At 55.5% G+C, this 18035-nt stretch overlaps 1 protein-coding gene and 1 long non-coding RNA gene across 4 annotated transcripts; both read right to left on the reverse strand.

The window, feature by feature from the left end:
* Nucleotides 1–9471: 9471 nt before the first annotated feature.
* Nucleotides 9472–15088, reverse strand: LOC128313992 (uncharacterized). 3 transcript variants are annotated; one of them, XM_053214890.1, is made up of 4 exons: nucleotides 13019–13338; nucleotides 11698–12122; nucleotides 11505–11611; nucleotides 9472–10288 (listed from the first exon to the last, which is right to left on the reverse strand). In XM_053214890.1, the coding sequence occupies exons 1-4, from the start codon at nucleotides 13183–13185 to the stop codon at nucleotides 10184–10186; spliced, it is 804 nt and encodes a 267-aa protein (XP_053070865.1). In that variant the 5' UTR covers nucleotides 13186–13338; the 3' UTR covers nucleotides 9472–10183. The 3 variants fall into 3 exon arrangements, 1 of the variants encoding a protein (XP_053070865.1); XR_008295260.1 differs by lacking the exon at nucleotides 11698–12122 and having other exon boundaries at nucleotides 9481–10443; nucleotides 13019–15088; XR_008295259.1 differs by having other exon boundaries at nucleotides 9482–10443; nucleotides 11698–15088.
* A 7-nt stretch (nucleotides 15089–15095) lies between these two features.
* LOC128313994 (uncharacterized) lies at nucleotides 15096–17920 on the reverse strand. The gene is made up of 4 exons (XR_008295265.1): nucleotides 16680–17920; nucleotides 16377–16447; nucleotides 15793–15925; nucleotides 15096–15647 (listed from the first exon to the last, which is right to left on the reverse strand). It is a non-coding gene; the product is annotated as an uncharacterized LOC128313994 (long non-coding RNA).
* Nucleotides 17921–18035: the final 115 nt, after the last annotated feature.

The raw sequence follows: 18035 nt of genomic DNA on the forward strand, positions 1-18035 counted from the left end.
TTTTCTGCCTCAAAGCAGAAGACAACCCCCCAAATTCCTAAAATTCCAGAAACTGTCAAATAAACCTCTTGTGTCTGTACCATGTGACCTTGGGCAGGTCACACAGCCTCTGTGAGTATGGACCACGAGAGGCAGGTGGGGTGGGAAAGCTTCCCAGCAGGGAAGTCGCCCTGCGCCTGGAGGGTGGCTGTCGAAGCTGGTGCAAGTTGTACAGCAGGCGGGCTGGCACACACACTTGGACTCATGCACACTTGTGTGCCCAGTCACAGAGCCAAGCAAAGCCTCTGGAGTAAAAGGAGGCAGGAGGGTGTCCTTCCCACATGTCCCCTTCCTTCCAAGGCCACCTAAGCCTCCAGCCCCTGAAGCCACCTTGGGTCAACACATTGGCCAAAGAAGCTTAGCTCCTCTGGCCACCAGCAAAATGCAAAGTGTCCCTGGGACGGTGGGTTTCGGGGCTAGGCCTGCACCCCACCTCCCCCTCAGCCACAACCCACAGCACCTATCATTGTGGCGCCCGTAAGAGCAGACACATGCCCTCAACAAGTGACTTCTCAACTCTCGGTCCCTGCCAGAAATGTCCTCCCTGGGGCCCCGCACCCCTACACCCTCCACACACACACTCATTAACATACTCCCACAGGCACACGCTGTCGTGTGCACGCACATTTACACACCAGGACGCATGTATGCACACTCACACAGACGCTCACACAAAGCCCAGCAAATCTCAGCACACCGCGTCAGATGCTCTTGCCCACAGCGTGGGGCCGGTACCTGTTAAATTATGCCAACTCCACCAGAAGAAAGGTATTCTCTTTTAAATCGATTCTTTTTCAACAGCTGCTAATTATATCCAGGGGTTTGGGGCTTGCAAGCCTGAACATCCTTCTAACATTCATTAATCTCTCTTTTTGACAGGGAGCAGACCCCAAGCTCAGAACCATCCCACGGACAACCACACCTAGCTGGAATTAAATAACCATTTTTGTTTCTGTTGCTTCCTGTAAATGGCAGATGTAAGGTTTTCTGTTTACGGTAGTGGCATGGTTTCCTTTCAGACTGAAGGGTTGTTTTTTTTCTGGTGTGTGTGTGTGTGTGTGTGTGTGTGTGTGTTTAGTGCATTAATCTAAAGAAAAATATTACATAGGTAATGGTGTAGGAAGTTCCAGAAAACGGCACAGGTGGGCAAGATTTGACTGACTCAAGGATCACCTCCAACAAAAGGTCCTTTCTGACCCTCCCCTGTTTGGGGTGCCCCACAGTTGCTATGGTAACCATGTGCTTTTACGTCTGCCGCCCCTGCGGACCCTAAGCGACCTATATCCCCGATGAGCCACACTGGGCCCAGGGCCGCGGCTCAGCCAGGTCGGTGCTGGGTTTTGTGGGGTGAATGCGTTAGCACCCAAGTCCCGGCCTCTGCCCAGTCTGGCCATCCTGTTCATGCCCTTGCACATTTATGTCATCTTTGGGTCCAGCCCCGTCTGATGGATCAGCCTCCAGTCCAGAGGCGCAGTGTTGCCCAAATCTAACCTTATCTCTTTCTGAGAAGCGCTGACCTCTCTCCTGAGGCGGGATTCAGTTTCCCCCCTGCCTGCCAGACCCTCCACTGGGATGTGCCCCCACCTCCATTCCCCCAAACCCACCACCCACCTCCCTCTTCCCCAGACTACACCAGCACCACTACTCAGCTCCAGCCCTGCCTCAGTGTCCCCAATGGAAAGCTGTGGTGTCATCTGTCTGTCCTCCCTTAGGGTCCTCCCGCAGCCAGGGTCATGAGGCCTGAGGGGGCACCTCCCCCCCTGCCATTGCTCCTTGAATCAGATTCTGTTCACTGCCTCCCTGAACCGGCACTCTGGCCTTTGAGCACCTCTGCCTTCAAGACCCTCCCTGCACAGTTCAGAGGATGCTACTCCCTCTTCAGCCCACCATGGCTCCCTATTGCTCACAGAGCAAAGTGTGAGGAGACTGGCATTTATGGAGCTCCTTCCATGAGCTGTAAACTGGGTGGGGGTTTACACACAGCACCTCACTTAATCTTCATGATAACCTGCCAGATGAGGAAACTGAGGCTCAGAGAGGTGAAGTCAGTTCTTGAAGGACAGAGCGGAAGAAAGACAGTCCATGTGGAGAGAATCATGTACAAAATGGCACAAGGGCATGAGGGTGTTTTGTGAGTCGGGGAAAGGTTGGGTGTGACTAGAAGCAAGCGAGGAGGCCCAGGGAGATGGCCTCTGACTTCCAGGGAAGCAGGCTGCAGGAACTTTTTTCTTTTTAAGTTAATTAATTAATTTATTTATTTATTTATTTATCTCAACTTTTTAATTTATTTTTGGGACAGAGAGAGACAGAGCATGAACGGGGGAGGGGCAGATAGAGAGGGAGACACAGAACCAGAAACAGGCTCCAGGCTCTGAGCCATCAGCCCAGAGCCTGACGCGGGGCTCGAACTCACGGACCACGAGATGGTGACCACCCAGGCGCCCAATTTATTTATTTTTGAGAGAGACGGCGTGCAAGCGGAGGGGAAGGGCAGAGAGAGAGGGAGACACAGAATTGGAAGCAGGCTCCAGGCTCTGAGCTGTCAGTGCAGAGCCTGACGCGGGGCGTGAACCCACGAACTGTGAGATCATGACCTGAGCTGAAGTCGGATGTTTAACCGACTGAGCCACCCAGGCACCCCCAGGTCGCAGGAGATTTATACCAAGATTGGCACGAACAGTAGGTGTCTTAGGAAGACAGGATGGAGCGGGGCGGGGGGGGGGGGGAGAGGGTGAAGTCCAGACCAAGGCAGCAGGACCTCACGAGGAACGGGGACCCACTTGCTAGAATTCGCCAGCTGGGTGTTTCAAGGCCCACGGAGGAGGTCAGAGGCGCTCCGAGGTGTCTAGAACACGGGGACTCGGCACCCTCGCTCTCCTCTTCTTACCCCTCCACGCCACCCGACTCACTGTGTGTGGATTTGTCTGGCTGTCATCTCTCCTCACCCCGCCACCACCCACAATCCGCAATGTGAATTCCACAAAGGCGGGGACTCTGTCCGTTCTGTTCCCTGCCGAAGCCCCAGTGCCTGGCCCCACACCGCGTTCCAACGAAAATATGACGAACGAGTGAATGATTCAATGTATTCGCCGAATTTGTACTTGGGAAGGTAGAAAAGGAAATCTGTCCGTGGAAAAAGAAAAACAGCTCCCCCCCCCCCCCCCCCCCCCCCGCTACCCTTTCCCCGACACTCCGCAGGTAATCGATGCTGACCTGGGGGGTGTTTGTTAGCAAATCGGTTGGACTTTCTTTCTCCTCCTCTGAGTCCCTGTTCTCTAGCAAGAGCCGGAAGGGCGGGTGTGGAGCTCACACACCTTTGACTACCCAAGAGGCAGTGGGGATGGTGGGCAAGAACACAAGAGACACAGGAGTTGCCCCCCGCTCCCCCGCCCCCCACACACTGCTGACCCCTGGCTGAATTTCCTCCGTCTTGGCAGTTGCCTGATAAGCCTGCGGGGTGAGAAAGGGGTGATACCTTTTTACCTCCCCCTGGATAGACCAGGGAGGGTGGGGACGTCTGTCCTCTGGTGGTCCTGTCTTCTTCTGGGATGGTCAGACTTTAAAGGAGACCCCCCAAAGACCCACCGACCTACCCACCTGCCTCTGGACACTGTCTGACCTTGCAGCAAGGCCGGAGAAGGAGGGCCTGTCCCTAGCCATGGGGCTGCGGTCTCTGGAACACGGCACAGTGCCCAACGCATGGTAGGTGGTCAACCAATATTCTTGAATGAACAAAGGACTGTCACTCTGAGTGGCTCGTTTTTCCTGGTGTGTAGAGACGCCTTGACTGCCAGGTAGTAACAATTGCCTTCATACTCTCCATGATCATAGTGACCCCAAAAATGGTCACCCACAAGAATGTCACCACGCATTGGTGCAATGCCTTCCTGTGGGCTTCCCTGAGCTGACAGCAACTCTTTTCGTTAAGATGTAAATCACATGCCCGTCTTACAAGTGGGGACAACTTTGAAGGTCACTGCCAGCCCGGGAGGGGAAGCAGGACATTCTGAGGCCCCATCCTGCTTTGCGCTGCCTCGGGGAACCTCTGATCCTCAGGGTGTGTCGTTGGGGACAGGTTGTGGGGAGATCTGACCTCACCTAAGGGCGGTGGTGAAAGGCTGCTCCGGCGGCGGGACATAAAAGCTAAGTTTGAAAGCCAAGAGCTCCTGGCATTCCCCTGGTGGGCGGGCGGGTGGCAGGGTGTAAGCACTCGCTAAGGCATCCCATTGTTTCTTCTTGAAAAACATCAGGCCGAGCCGTGCTTCCCAGATCCTTGTTCCTGGGCCGGCTGACCAGAAGCAGTAGAGAGCAGGGACTCCGTGCAATCTGGGGCCCTGGACCGCCCTGGCCTCCCAGGTCACACAGTCCAGCCCTGCCTAGACCTGCTGGCTTCTTAGTGCCCAGCCTGACATCATTCAGGGAAATCTGGGCCTCTCCTGGGAGACTCCAAGCTCCCTAAGGCAGGGTGGGTGTCACTGTGTGCCCTCAGTGTCCTGCCCTAGCTGAGAGAGGGAGAGGGAGAGACCTCACAGTCTCCTGCTCCTGGGGGAAGAACTTGGTGAGTGCCAGGCTTAAACAACGGCTGGCCCTCCTGGGTTTGCCCCCTAACCTCCCTGCAGGCTGGGCTATTGGGGGTCTGCTTGGCTGGCAATGGCCTTAATGGCAGTCGAAGACAGGTGGCTCTCAGGTTCAGGGTCTAGAACCTGTAGAACAAAGGCTGGGCCAATCTGAACCGAGGGCTGGGCCGGTTCATGGGGAAAGCCAGAGAAAGTAGAGAAAGTCACAAGGTGCTACTAAGACTCCTGTAGGCAGAGGGAGGGGACAGGAACCACACAGAAAAAAAAGAAACAGAGACGGGAAGTGTCCCTGGCCCAGGAGGGAGAGTACAGGGGAGCAGAGTGGAAGTGAACACAACACCCTCAGCAGTCTTGGTTCTGGAGGCTTCTGGTCCAGGCCGTCCATGTGTACAATTACCCCCTTCTCTTCCAGCAAATGGCAGCATCTCTATCCTCAAAACCAAAGTGGCCCTGCCAGCACGCATCCCCCCCATCCCTCGTCGTATTGGTTTACTCTGCATTCAGGGGACCTGTGGCCCCCACAGATGGGGCTCCTGACTCCTGCTTCCCATGCGGAATCTGTCTCTCAGCCAGCGGCTGGGAGGCACTGGCGGGGGAAGGAAGCCCGCTTCCCTGTGGGACCCCGGGTTTTGTGATTTTCATCATTATCACATGGCACTTTAAAAATCAGATTTATGCCCCGGACTTCCATCACCCGCAGAGCAGCTAATGCCATAGGTACTTTGTGCTAGTAGGGTCTTTTAGCCCCATGGCACTGAAGACCTTGTTTCGAGCTACATCCCAGAGTCCACCACGGAATCTGTACTTGATAAATACTTGTGGCAATGAATGAATGAATGAATGATAAAAATAGCTAATACTCACTTGCTATACACTGGGCCCTGTTCGGGCTGCTTTTCTATAGTATTTCAGTTAATCTTCACAGCCAGCTAAGGGTGAGGCACTGCTTATAGTGCCCATTTTACAGATGGGAAACTGAGGCTCCAACAGGTTGCATGGCTTGCCCAAGGTCCCTCAGCCTAGGCCTTGATCTCACCTCTGGAGTTCTCCTGCTCAGGAAACCTCACCTGCTGTTTTGAGGGATGTCTCACCACCCTAAACATTTTATAACCAGCACTCAGGGTGTCTGCTGCTCCCCCGTCCCAGGCTCCTCCTGTCCAGTGAAGTTTTGCCCTGCATATTCCATCCAATCCCACTGGACCGAAGGAAAGAGTAAGTCCCGCACATTTGAGCTTGAGTCAGTTGCGAGCAGCTCTCAAGCCAGGCGGCCAGCGTCGGGGAGGCAGGTGGGGCCTCTCTGCAGCCGCTTGTCTCTCCTCATGTCCGCCATCCATTTAACATGACGTCCCCGCCCCTCACCAAGTTCCAGCCTACGCCAGGCTCTGAGCAGGGCACTGGGACTGAGGAGAGGAGGGGCCCTAGAGCAACCCACAGGAGTGTCCTGGGGGCCACTGCCCCAGAGAGCCCCCCGGGGGCTCCGGAGAGTAAGACCACCTCGCCAGGCAGTGATCAGAACCACCTTGGTGGCATAAATGAACTTGTGGACGATGACTCAGCTGCCGTGCGGGTTAGTAACTATTGTGTCCCTCACAGGCTGGGAACCACGGAGAGAGCCTGCCGGGAGGACATATTGAATTGCCTAGCATTTGTGAGTCTTTGCCCAGGTGACCTTCCTCAGATCCCTCTGTGGCCCAAGGCAAGTATACGGAATAAATCAATTCAAGGGCTGCCCAGGCTCTGTGCCTGAAAATGGCACCCCCGGGGTCAGCAGGGTTTAGAGCAAGGACTGTCATCCCACACGCTGCCACCCCCTGCACCCTAATCCTCACGAGGCTATGGGAGCCTCCTAACGGCTCCAAGACTCCAATGCCCCTCTTGACATGGGGCAGCAGAGGCTGGCTGTGGCCCTGGCCCTCCCTTAGGGTCACCTAAGCTTCTGTGAATAGTTCCCGAGCAGAGCACTGGGATCGCTCCCAGCCAGCAAGGGGTCAGCCCCAACCCTCTGTGCGACCAGGGCTTTCACCAACAGCTGCACCCTGCCAGCCTCGGGACCAGGAGAGGAGGAGGTCCTTCCTCCCCGACTTCCCTACATCACCCCTGGCCCAGCCAGGGCAGGGGAAGGCAGAGGAGAATTCTTTCCATCTCCATCTCCTAAGAAGTATCCTTTACAGAGGGCTCCCTGTGCACAATCCACTCCCGACAACAGCCCTGAGAGGTCAGCAGGCTGGGCCATCAACCCCACTTGACAATTGGGAAAACTGAGGCTAAGGCCGCCACAAGGCCGGTGTCAGAGCTGAAAGCAGCCTTCAGAGCTCCAGAACACTCCCCTGCCCTTTCTGCCCCCCCCACCCCCGCCATGGCAACTGTCCCCCATCCGTCACTGACTCCCTGAGAAAGAAAAAGTGGCAGCCGGATGGGACGATCCATAGCTGGGTTGTGAGCCCCTGTCCTCCTCAGTGCCCCCATGGGTGGCAAGGCCTCTCAGAGATGGCTACAAGGAAGACCAGGGAAGGTGTGGTCTGCCCTGCCTCCGATGAGACTGGTTTGGGTGTTGGCGTGGGCACCGACCGGCACAGCAAACTTCTGCGAGTTTAGTCTACACTCTTGAGCACACACGTGCACGCATCCAAGCGTGCGCACACAGCCCCGCCCTCCACCAGCACTCCCCAAGTGCCCCGTGTGTGTGCGTGAGAGAGTGGGTGGGTGCCGGCATCTCCAGAGCTCGCTCAGAGCCCCCCCCCCCCCCCCCCCCCCCCGCTCGTGGCTCTGCGTCAGCTGCAACCTTATGCACGGGCAGCCGCCTCTGGAGAATGATTTGAAGGCTCCCAGAAACATCCTTCCCCTCCCCCAAGCCTGCCACGGGCCTTCCCAAGGCCCCGCTGAGATGCAGGATGGGAGGGGACCCCAGCAGAGGTCTCATGGAGGGCCAGGTGCTGTGCTAAGTGATTTACGCACACCTTTCCTCCGTATCCCCACAACAACCCTGCGAGAGGGCCATTATTTATTTCATGGTTCACCACCCTTTTGGTAGAGCTGAGAAAAGGCAGGCTCGGGGAGGTGGACAGAGTCGTTCAGGTCCCAAACAGAAAGGCGCAGACCCAGCACTGAAACCCAGGTGCCCTGGGGTCCCCATCAGACTAAGAAAAGAGGCCAAGGGACCAGGTCCTTTGGTGACTCCGGCCTGGCTCAGAATAGAGGAGTCTCAGGAGAGAGAGAAGCCCAAGATGGGACGGCACAGGCCACCCTGAAAGAATTTTCTCGATTTGCAATTCAGCCACAGTCGTCCACAGCTCTTTAAAGTAATAAGACCTAAAAGTGGCCAGGGCCGTGCTGTCACCAGATGTGCATACACACACACACACACACACACACACACACACACACATGCACGAGCATACACACATCCACACGTGCATCCGTGGCAAGAATGACCCTGAGAAGAAGGAAACGTCTGCGGGCTGGGGACGGGGAGAGGGTTCTGGTACCCTGATGCCCGAGGACAGAGATCGATACCTGAGAACGCCCCCTACACCCCATTCTTCAGCCTCCCCAGACAGTTGCTGCCTGTCTAGCAAACCCCCAAGGGGCCCCTACTTCGAGCTGGACCCTGTGCTGGCACACGGCCTGTGTCGGCTCACTGTCCCGACTGTCTCAGACATGGTTAAGCAACATCCCAAGAGGACACAGAGCTGGACTCTGAACCTGGGTCTGTCAGACTCTACAGCTTTGGGTACTTGAGGTGGTGCGGTTTGGGGAATGGAAGGGAGAGGTAAGACGCACTCTGGAGCCCAAGGTTCGTTCCAAGAGGGAAGTCGCAAAGGAGATGAAGGCCGTGGACTGCCAGGGACACCTCTTCAGAAAGAATTTTCTAGCCAAGAGGAGGCTCAGAGAAGTTCGAGGCCCACGGTGGGCCCTCGAAAGGGGCGGGTGTCCTTTCAGCCCAGGACCTGTCATCTGGGGAGGGCGGATGCCAGCAACCAGGACCACCGAGCAACAAAGGCTGGGACACCTGTGTTGGTGGTGGGGGTGACACCAGATCCTAGGTCACCCACTGGGGACCTACAGGCAGAATTTGGCCCTCAGGTATGTTGTGCTTGGTCCCTACAATACCGGTCCACAAGTGACGTTTTAAAAATCTTGGGGCGCCTGGGGGGCTCAGTCCTTTGAGCATCCAGCTCTTGATTTCAGCTCAGGTCACGATCCCAGGGTTGTGGGATCAAGCCCCGCATTGGGCTCAGCTCTGAGTGTGAAGCCTGTTTGGGAGTCTCTCTCTCTCTCTCTCTCTCTCTCCCTCTGTCCCTCTCTCATGCTCACTCACTCTCTCAAAAATAAAAAGAAAAATTTTTTTAATCAAATTAGTTGCCAACATTTAAAAATCAGGAGGTTGTTGGAAATCTAACAACCAGGCACCGATCTGCAGGTGAGTAGCAGCTGTCCACCGTAGAGGGGCTTGCACATCTCCCTGAAGTCCCCACCCCTCCCTAGGGCCCACCCCAGTTTTCCGTGTCCTTCCTGCCAGTCCCTGTGGGTCTTCGATTTTGCCAGACCTTGACTGGATGGGGGGCCTTCTAGAACTTAGATGCCAGGTTCTCAGGCAAGCGGATCTATTTCCAACACCTCCTCAATGTGCCGGGACCTGTAGGGAAGCCCCTAGGTGTCGGAGACATACAACGTGACACGACAGTGTGTGCGAGTAACTTGCCCTCCAGTGGGCGAGCAGAAAATCGAACTCAAGGAGAAGGCCCATCCCAACACTAAGATTCTGGGATGCAACGAATAGATTGGAAGCGGAAAAGGAGGAAAATAGACGTAAAGGGAAAATGTAACCTGGAGGCCTGGTGGTAAGAATAAGGTGGCAAATATGGCTGCCTTTTTAATATTTCAAAGTCTCTGGGATGGCTCCATTTGGTGGATACGAGTGCATCGTTTAGCTAATGATGTGTGACAAACCACCCCGAAACTTAGAGGCCTCAAACAACAGCCATTTACTCAGCTCGACATCATGCAGGTCAGCAATTTAAGTCTGGCTTAGCTGGAAGGTTCTTCCGGCCTCTGCAGGCTGGAGGCTGATCTTGGCTGGGTGGTTCATGCATCAGAGATGGGTCAGCGGGGGGCTGGCCGGTCTAGGATGACACTCTCACGTGTCTGAGGTCGGCTGGTGGTCAGCTAGGACGATGATGGGGACTGAGCCGTGCGTCGCTCGTCGTCCAGCAGACCAGCTGCGCAGGGTTCCAAGAAAGTGAGCGGGAGCATGCGAAACTTCCTGAGACCGAGGTCTGGACCCGTTTCACAGTCACTTCTGCCATGTTCTGTTGGCCAGAGCAAGTCACAAGGCCAGGCCAGATTCAGATGGTGAGGAAACCAGCTCCGTCTCTGATGGGGGAACTGCAAAGTCACTCCGCAAAGAGTGTCTGTATAGGAAGAAATGTATGATCTACATATTTTCGTCATTGATCTACCACAAAGAGAAGACACACACAAGTGGCTTAAACAAGATAGACTTTTACTTTTCTCTCATATAAAGAAGTCCAGCAATGATTGGGAAGCTCCTTAAAGTCCTCAGCAACTCAGACTTCCATCTTTCTGCTCTGCCACTTTGGTGCACCGTCTACCCTTAAGTGGACCACGTGTTCCAAAATAGCCACTGGAGCTCCAGCCATCAAGTCTTCATTCTGGGCAGGAAGCAGAAAGAATTACAGTGGAAAGGAGAGACGATGCACTAAAGAGCATGCCTTCCCACTCAACAACTTTTGTCCAGGTCTCCTTGGTCAATACTGGCTGTAGACGGGGGCAAGGGACGCGGTCCTTGAGTTGGGGACTTTGCCATCTGAGTAAAATCAGGTTTCCGTGAGGAAAAAAAAAGATACGGAGAATAAATACGAGGTATGAAACTAGCAGCATCTGCCAAAGGGAAGAGAGGTAGAGGGGAAGAGTTAGAGCCTCTTGGCGTTTTAACTCTCTCGAGAGCAATGAAGAACTCTTTTCCAATTATCTTATTTGTGAGATTATAAAGAAAATGAACATCCGTGTGCCTAACAGGTAGGAAAGAATGATCAGTCACTACCCCATCAACAGGGCCTACAGACCCAGGACCCGTCCTCAAATCATCCGTCCTGGAGAGGCAACACCCCAACATAGTAAGTCTCCCCACATCACCCCCTTCCCTCCAGCTGAGAAGCCTGGGAGGGACCCCGGCCCCAGGAAGGGCCCGACTCCTATCCGGATCGTGTCTGCAGGGAAAACCTGGGGGCACTGCCATGCCTTGGGTGGGGGACAGCTCCCCTCCACCCTCGGCCCTCCAGACCTGCCGGCTTCAACTACCTCCCCTTCTCTCACAAGACTTGCTGACTCCAGATGAGCCCTCCAAGGGCCCTAAAGGGGACAATAAACGTCAGGAGAGCCTGACGTCAGAAGGAGGTGATAAAACATAAGAAGCAGACAGAGCTTCTCAAGTCTGGCCCAGACGCACGGGCCCTGACCGTGACTTCCCGCCCAAGAGCCATTTCCTCAGACATCTGCGTAGCCGCGACACCTCACGCGAGAGGCTGGGCCTGGGGCAGAGGACAGAACGGCCTGGGAGCCACAGCCTCAGTGTCAGCCTCTCGGCAAGCAGAGCAGAGTCACGGCCGAGCTGCAGCTCCCTGGAGGCTGTTCCTCCCCCAGCCCAAGGAAGAGCAAAGCCCGTTCCATTTGTCATCCAACGGGGTATTGACCAGACACCCGCTGGCACCCACGTCCTCTGCCACAGTCATGTGGCCACCTCCAGGCTCGGTGCTCTCAGCTGACGTCAAGCAGGAGGGATCTGAGCCAGCGAGGGCCACCAAGAATTCTATGGCATCGCCTTGCTCACGTGGAATGAATACCATGTCTCAGGACCCCCGGGCGCACCTGGGGAAGGAAGGGCGTGCTGTGCGGAGACCTCAAAGCTGGTCCATCAAGTATGTTCCTCATCTTTGGCTCCTGCCAAGTATTCCATTTGAAGAAAGGGCTCCCAGCTATGAAGGCACGAACGAGTGGGTGAGTGAATGGTTGACAGCCGTGCACCACGAGAGCATCGTTGGTCTACTCCACACGCACTTACCAAGTGAGTAGTAGGTGTGCCGGGCCAGGGGTACAGGGAGGAAAAGATGGGCCGTGCCCACCGTTCCTGCACAAGACGGTTCAATGACCCTGCCCCCGTTCATAGCCCGTCTGCCCAGTCTGGTCATGTCCTCCCTCCTACCAGCGCCCTGATCCGGGACCCACGACCCACCACCCCACCAGCTGCCCGGTGTTCCTCCCCCAGGGGTAGCCCCGACTGCCGCCCCCGTCGTGGTGGCACCCGCTCCTGGCTGGTGATCGGATGTGGGTTGCCAAAGCTGGAATAGAGGTTTCTGGGGGCTCTGGGACCATGGTTTCTCTCTCGTCCAGAGAGCGTCCAGGATCGACCCTCTGCCTCCTCTTCCAGCCGCCGTCCTGGAGGGGCGTGAGCCCAGAGCCGGCTCGTTCCCTGCCCAGAGAGGCTGTCTGCCCACAGAGGAAGCAGGGCCAAGATTGCTGTGGTGAACAGGTGCTGAGCCTTCCCCAAAGGCCCCGCCCCTGGGCCTACAGTTCTGTGAGACCCAGATCACCCCACCGCTTAAGCCTGCTCTTTTGGGGTTTCCGCATCTTGCAGCTGAAGGCATCCCTGTGACCTGGCCCCATAGGGGCTATGACAGAAGGAACGCTTTTCTGCCTGGGGGAGAGGACATTTGGGCAGAGTGTTAAAAGCACGAGCTTCAACTGGCCAGAAGGATAAGGAAGGAAGAACATTTCAGGCAAAGGGAATGGCATGAGGAAGAACATGAAAATTTTAAAAAGCATAACTTCCTCAGGGTGTGGGAAGGGAATGGGCTTTGGAGGGACAGAATGACACTTGGGACTCTTCTAAGTAATTAAGCTCATTCAATCCTCATGGTGACCTACCAGGACATACAAATTTGTTCCCCACTTGAGGATGATAATCAGCTTTATCCACACGAGGAGACTGAGGCACAGAGAGGCTAAGTGATATACTCAAGGTCACACAGCTGATGTTAGAGCTGGGATATCCAGTCAAGCGCCTGCCTCCAGCGTTCAGACTCTGAAGCCTGACTGTCGTGTCACCTTGGGCAAGTCATTTAACTCACCCAGCCTCTGTCTTCTCAACTGCAAACTGGAGAGAGGAAGCCCTAATGACGGACCACAGACCTGAACAACAGGGTTTTATATCTTTTGTTTGTGTTTCACTGGGGCCCCCTATCCTTCCTCCTTGAGGGAGGCAGTCTCAGGAAACAGGTGGATACCCAGGGCCACAGGCCTGAGTCTACATCCCCCTTTGACCAGTTTCTTCCTAAACAGCTTTGGGCAAGTATCTGGCCTCACAGAAATCTCAGTTTACTCACCTGTAGAATGGGACCAACGGAGCAAATGGAACCTGCGTCATTGGGTGACTGACCAGGTGTCTGTTCGGTGCGCCTGGCCAGCCGCAGGGTGGGGAGGGCGAGGCATCTAGGAACACAGACTCTGTCCCGGGGGCTTTCAGAGGCGGCAGAGGAAACCATGGGAGCATGCCTGCACCCCAGGAGAGTGCACAGCTAGAGCCCTGGGAACTCCACAAGGAGCTGAGGGGGCACAGCCCACAGAGGCACACGGGAATGGGAACCCGGGAGGTCACCGAATAGCAGCTGTCCGGAGCCCGGACCAGCCAAGGAAGCGAGAGAGCAGGCGGGCAGGGTCAGCCTCCTCCGATGCCACAGAGAAGACAACTGCGATAAGAACCCCCAAGTGCCTGTCAGATCTGGCAATTAGGAGGTCATCAGTGACCTTGGTTGGCAGAGGCTGTGGGGGCAGTGGGAGGACAGGAGGCAGGCGCGGAGGGAGTGGAAGCTGGCAAGGCAGGAAAAGCCCTCCCACGAGAGAAGATAAGTAGTAACACCAAACAGTAGCGATAAGGCGGCAGGCTGCGTGGGCCACCAAGTTCTCAGGCTCACCGGCTGGGAGGGGGTGGCCGAGCCCCACCCCCACCCCAGTGAGGACAACCCAAACTCCGCAAAGGCGGGACAGGGACTTCCAAGGACACACAGGAAGGTGTGATTTTACGTTTCAAGTCACCAGGGAATCGCCTCGAAGCACAGTCTCCCAGGATGTGGGGCAGATCCTGCTCCAACGTTGATGTTGTAAGTGACTGTAGACACTTGGGAAGATAGATGTGGGCAGACATCCCATATGGATGCGTGCACGGGTGGATGGATGGAGTCCTAATGATACATGAAAATTGCACTATTTCAAAATCTAAACCTAGCTAGCAGCGATTTAGTGACTACTGAAAAGCAGACTTCCTGCTAATGGTGAGTGGATGGAAACACATAAAAGCAAATGCTCCCTCTCCAGCCCCACCCCTCCCACTGGATTATTCGGATGGATGGATGGATGAGTGGATGAGTGGATGGGTGGGTGGATAGATGAGTGGATGGATAACTGGATGGATGAAACACTATTGGGGTATACGATTTGGGTGCATTGGCAACTGACCACCCAGATCGCGGATACATTTGGAAACAAACCAGAGACACAGTATGTTTTCCCATGAATAAAGAAAGTCAGTTAAAACCATCCAGCCTTTTCCTCTAATATGACCGTCACTATTTTGGTTACAAAACTCGAGCGTTGCTTCCAATTGCACTCTGGGAATGAGACCATTTTCATTTTATTACTTGCAGGCTCCTGACTTGAAATAACAAAATAAAGTTGTCTCTTATGCTAAGTGTCTGCACCCGGTTGGTCGGATTTAGAGCCCGCGGAATGTAAAGACATTGCTTTGCATCTGTAGGACAGGTGTGACAATAGCTATCCCCCACGGCCCAATGGTCTTTTAGCCCCGGAGGAGCACCTGGGACAGGGCCCAGCATCCAGTAGTTGCTCAATAAATGCTGGTTCTTATTTTTCTTTTGAGTCAAACTCATCACCCATTTCAGGGAGTCCTGACCAGGTGGTTTTCCCAGGACTAGCATCTTGACAGGCGTTCTGGGAACAACGCTGAACCTCCGTGACAGCATCAGCTTCGCCTAGGCCCCCAGCAAGGCCTCAGATTCTCACTCCTCAGGAGAAGACAGGTCACTCCTCCTCTGAAGCCAGACTGCCTTGCTGCAGGCCCCAGGACAGCTGCCTCCTCCCCCAGGCCCATGGCACATCATCCCTGCAGCCACTGAATCCACTGCTGGCTCTCCTCTTACCAGCTGTGTGACCTCAGGCCAGTGACTTAACCTCTCAGAGCCCCATTCCTCTCATCTGTAAAATGGAGACAATACTAACCCATGGGTGCAAGGATGGTTGGGAGGCTCACATGAAAAATAAGTGTAAAGCATTTGGCTCTGCACCCAGACAGTGAGACTTTAATAAATGGTAAGATGGTGATAGTCATTTTTATTTTCTCAAATGATGACAGTTCACTTTAGGTAGATCATTCAAAATTATGCAAAGGTTCTCATTCAGATTATGTCCATAAGGAAATGCACTGATCAGAAAGGGTAAGAGACTGGCCTGCGGTCACACAGCAAAAAGGCTGACCTCAGGAAGACGCCTCCAGCTCCTGCCCAGGCACCTTCCCGGGGCCCCCCAGAAACCTAGCAAGACATCCCTTCTGACTGCCCAGGGCCAGGCCCTGCTCATCTTTGTCCCATCTTCCCCTCCCCCTTCTCCAGGCTAACATGATTTCATTCAGCCCCAAACGTGTGAGAAGCTTGGGCTGATGCATAATTCATGACGCCAATTTGCATTCTCTCCACCAGGCCTTCAGCCTCCTCCCCCACCGCCCCCAGCCCAGCCCAGCCGCTCCTCCCAGATCTAGCATCTGTGTTCCCAGTGACATTTTTCTAGCAGCAGTGGTCTGGAAGCCCCATCCCAGAGCTGGAAATGCTTCGTGAATCACAAGGCGGTTCCTTCTCCCATGGACATTGTCAGAGCAATTCAGGGGCCTGCCCTTGGGGATCACGAGACAGGCCTCCTTCTGGAACCTGTGTTGGGCAGGTGGGGCTGGAGGAGAGTATGAACACAGCATTTCAAACAAGGCCATGCTGGGGGGGGGGGGGGGGGTCTTCTCGTCTTCCCCCTCCTGCAGCCAGGCACACGCATTCCATTTGGGCCCGCCCCCCAGGGTGCTCAAGTCAGGTTCACTGACCTCCCCCCGTGCCCAGCCCTTGTCAGAGTTTGTCCTTCGATGAGAAGGTGAGTCTGGTTGAGCCCAAACTCCATGCTCCTTCTGTGACCAGGACTTGGGGGCCCCAGGCCTCTGCAGAAGAGTTGGCTGAGGCCTAGGGAGGATGAGGCTTTGACTCAGTGGCCAGGATGGGACTGAGGGAAAGGGGTATAGTCACGGGGCAGGGGGTGGGGAGGGAGGAACACCCCAGGACTGCCTGATGAGAGACATAGGCCCAGCGCAGAGACCTGCAAGGCCGGCCAGACTCCCCCATCCAGATTCCACCCCCCTCCCAGGGAACCAGGCCAAGGCCCTCCTAGATGGGGCCCCCAGAATGGACAGACATCAGGACATGGTGGCACCCTCTGGGACATCAAGGAGGCCTGTAAGGCCCACACGGGCGTGGCCACCTCAAACGAGTGTCCTGGTGTGGCAGATTGTGGGGATGGCCAGATTCCCCCGTGGGGGGAGGGGCCTCTGTGGGTGAGAGCCTTGTCCGTCCGATCTGTCCATCCCTGTTGTGGCCACACAACAGGTGCTCGGCCACAGTAGGGGCTCGGCCTTACCAGATGCTTCCGTGATGGGTGTCTGCTACATGCCAGGCATCCTGCACAGCCACAGTCCTCAATGCCCAACCCTATTGGCATGTGGGAAAAAAACAGGGAGGTGATGTGGTCCATCCAAAGTCACACACTGGGGAAGGACAGCCGGGCCCTCTGCTGCACCCCAGGGCCTCGGGGCAAGGGAGAGGGGTGGAGCACATTCCTAGCAGAGGAGAGCCCCTCCCGCCAGCCCCACGCCAAGGCCAGGCTCCGTCCAGACCCGGGCACTCAGCAGTGAGCGCAGGAGGGAAGAGATAGTTCGCTCACCCTCATCGGGTCTTATCGGTCAGTAGCCATGACGAGGTCAGTGTGCGGCTCCTCGCCCTTCACCTCAGCCCTGACTTCCTGGGCCCCTCTGTTGTGTCTCCCAGAGGTGGGTAGACTCAACTGGCCATCTTGCCATCTCTAGGCCAGAGCAGAGGAGTCCCAGATGAACTCGCTGGCATGCATCTCCAGCCTTGGGGAGCCACAGGAGGTGAGCAGGAGCCCGGAGGCTTGCCCAAGGGGCCCTGGGAGCCCAGTGCCCTTTCTAGAGATGGCCTTTGAGAGCACTCGTTTCACCCAACTTGACCTTGGTCCAGAGGGCTTCCTTCCCTTGGTGTTCATGGGTAAAATGAGGCACAGATCAATTACATCTCTTTACAAGTCCCAAGAAAAAGGGGAGCCCCCGGCACATGTCCCATGTCTCCTGATTACCCGCTGTTCCCTTCATTACCTCGTGGAGTCCTCAAAATCATCCCCTGTGGTGGGTGCTATCGTCCCGTTTCTCTAGATGGGAGAACCGAGGCCAGTGAAGTTATTTGACCATGGTCGAAATGCTAGATGAATGATTGGCAGAGCTGGACATCCAGGCCCCAGCTAGCTCCTGAGCTGTGGGACTCTGACCGTGTCGTCACCACCTGCTGAGCCTCAGGGTGGTCTGGCAGTTCATGCTGTGCGACTAGAGCCGGGTGCCTGGGTGATAACCCCTAGCAGTGTGAGCTGGCCACATTCTAGTTTGCCTCTCTGTGACACAGGGTCATGGCCACGACTGCCTCACAGGCTGTCCTGGGACAATGCATGGCAGGTGCCCAGGGTGGGACCCAGAAAATGCCCAATACCCATCAGTTACAGCTGTCACTAGCACTATCGCTGGTAAAAAGGGTGGAACAGAGCTTGGAATGTCTAAAACCTTACAGCTCGGTGGTTCTCGAACTTTAGAGCATCAGCATCACCTGGAGCGCCACCCAGCCCCCAGTCTCCGACACAGCAGGGGTGGGGGGTGGGGGCCCAAGGATCTGCATTTGTAGAAATTCCAGGTGAGGCTGAGGCTGCTGGTCCGGGTCCTCTACGGGGACACAGCGTAGATCTTGACGTTGTAAAAATCCACAGAGGGGCGCCTGGGTGGCTCAGTCTGTTGAGCGTCTGACTTCAGCTCAGGTCATGATCTCACGCTTCATGGGTTCGAGCCCCGTGTCAGGCTCTGTGCTGACAGCTCAGAGCCTGGAGCCTGCTTCGGATTCTGTGTCTCCCTCTCTCTGCCCCTCCCCTGCTCGTGCTTTGTCTCACTCTGTCTCTCAAAAATAAATAAATGTAAAAAAAAAAAAATCCACAGAAAGCCCCACTGACAGGGGTGAAAATCTG

The sequence above is a fragment of the Acinonyx jubatus genome, chromosome C1, assembly GCF_027475565.1.
Source record: "Acinonyx jubatus isolate Ajub_Pintada_27869175 chromosome C1, VMU_Ajub_asm_v1.0, whole genome shotgun sequence".
NCBI classification, from domain to species: Eukaryota; Metazoa; Chordata; class Mammalia; order Carnivora; family Felidae; genus Acinonyx; species Acinonyx jubatus.

Excerpts from the sequence above, each read along its gene's own strand:
- LOC128313992 (XM_053214890.1), bottom strand. The coding sequence starts at position 13,185 with ATGCTCCCATGGTTTCCTCTGCCGCCTCTGAAAGCCCCCGGGACAGAG. Across the intron at positions 12,123-13,018 it reads CCGTTGGTCCCATTCTACAG|ACAGCCTCTCTGGGCAGGGA; the intron begins GTGAGTAAACTG and ends CTCTGTGGGCAG. Across the intron at positions 10,289-11,504 it reads GCACGCCCTTCCTTCCCCAG|AATGAAGACTTGATGGCTGG; the intron begins GTGCGCCCGGGG and ends CTTCCTGCCCAG.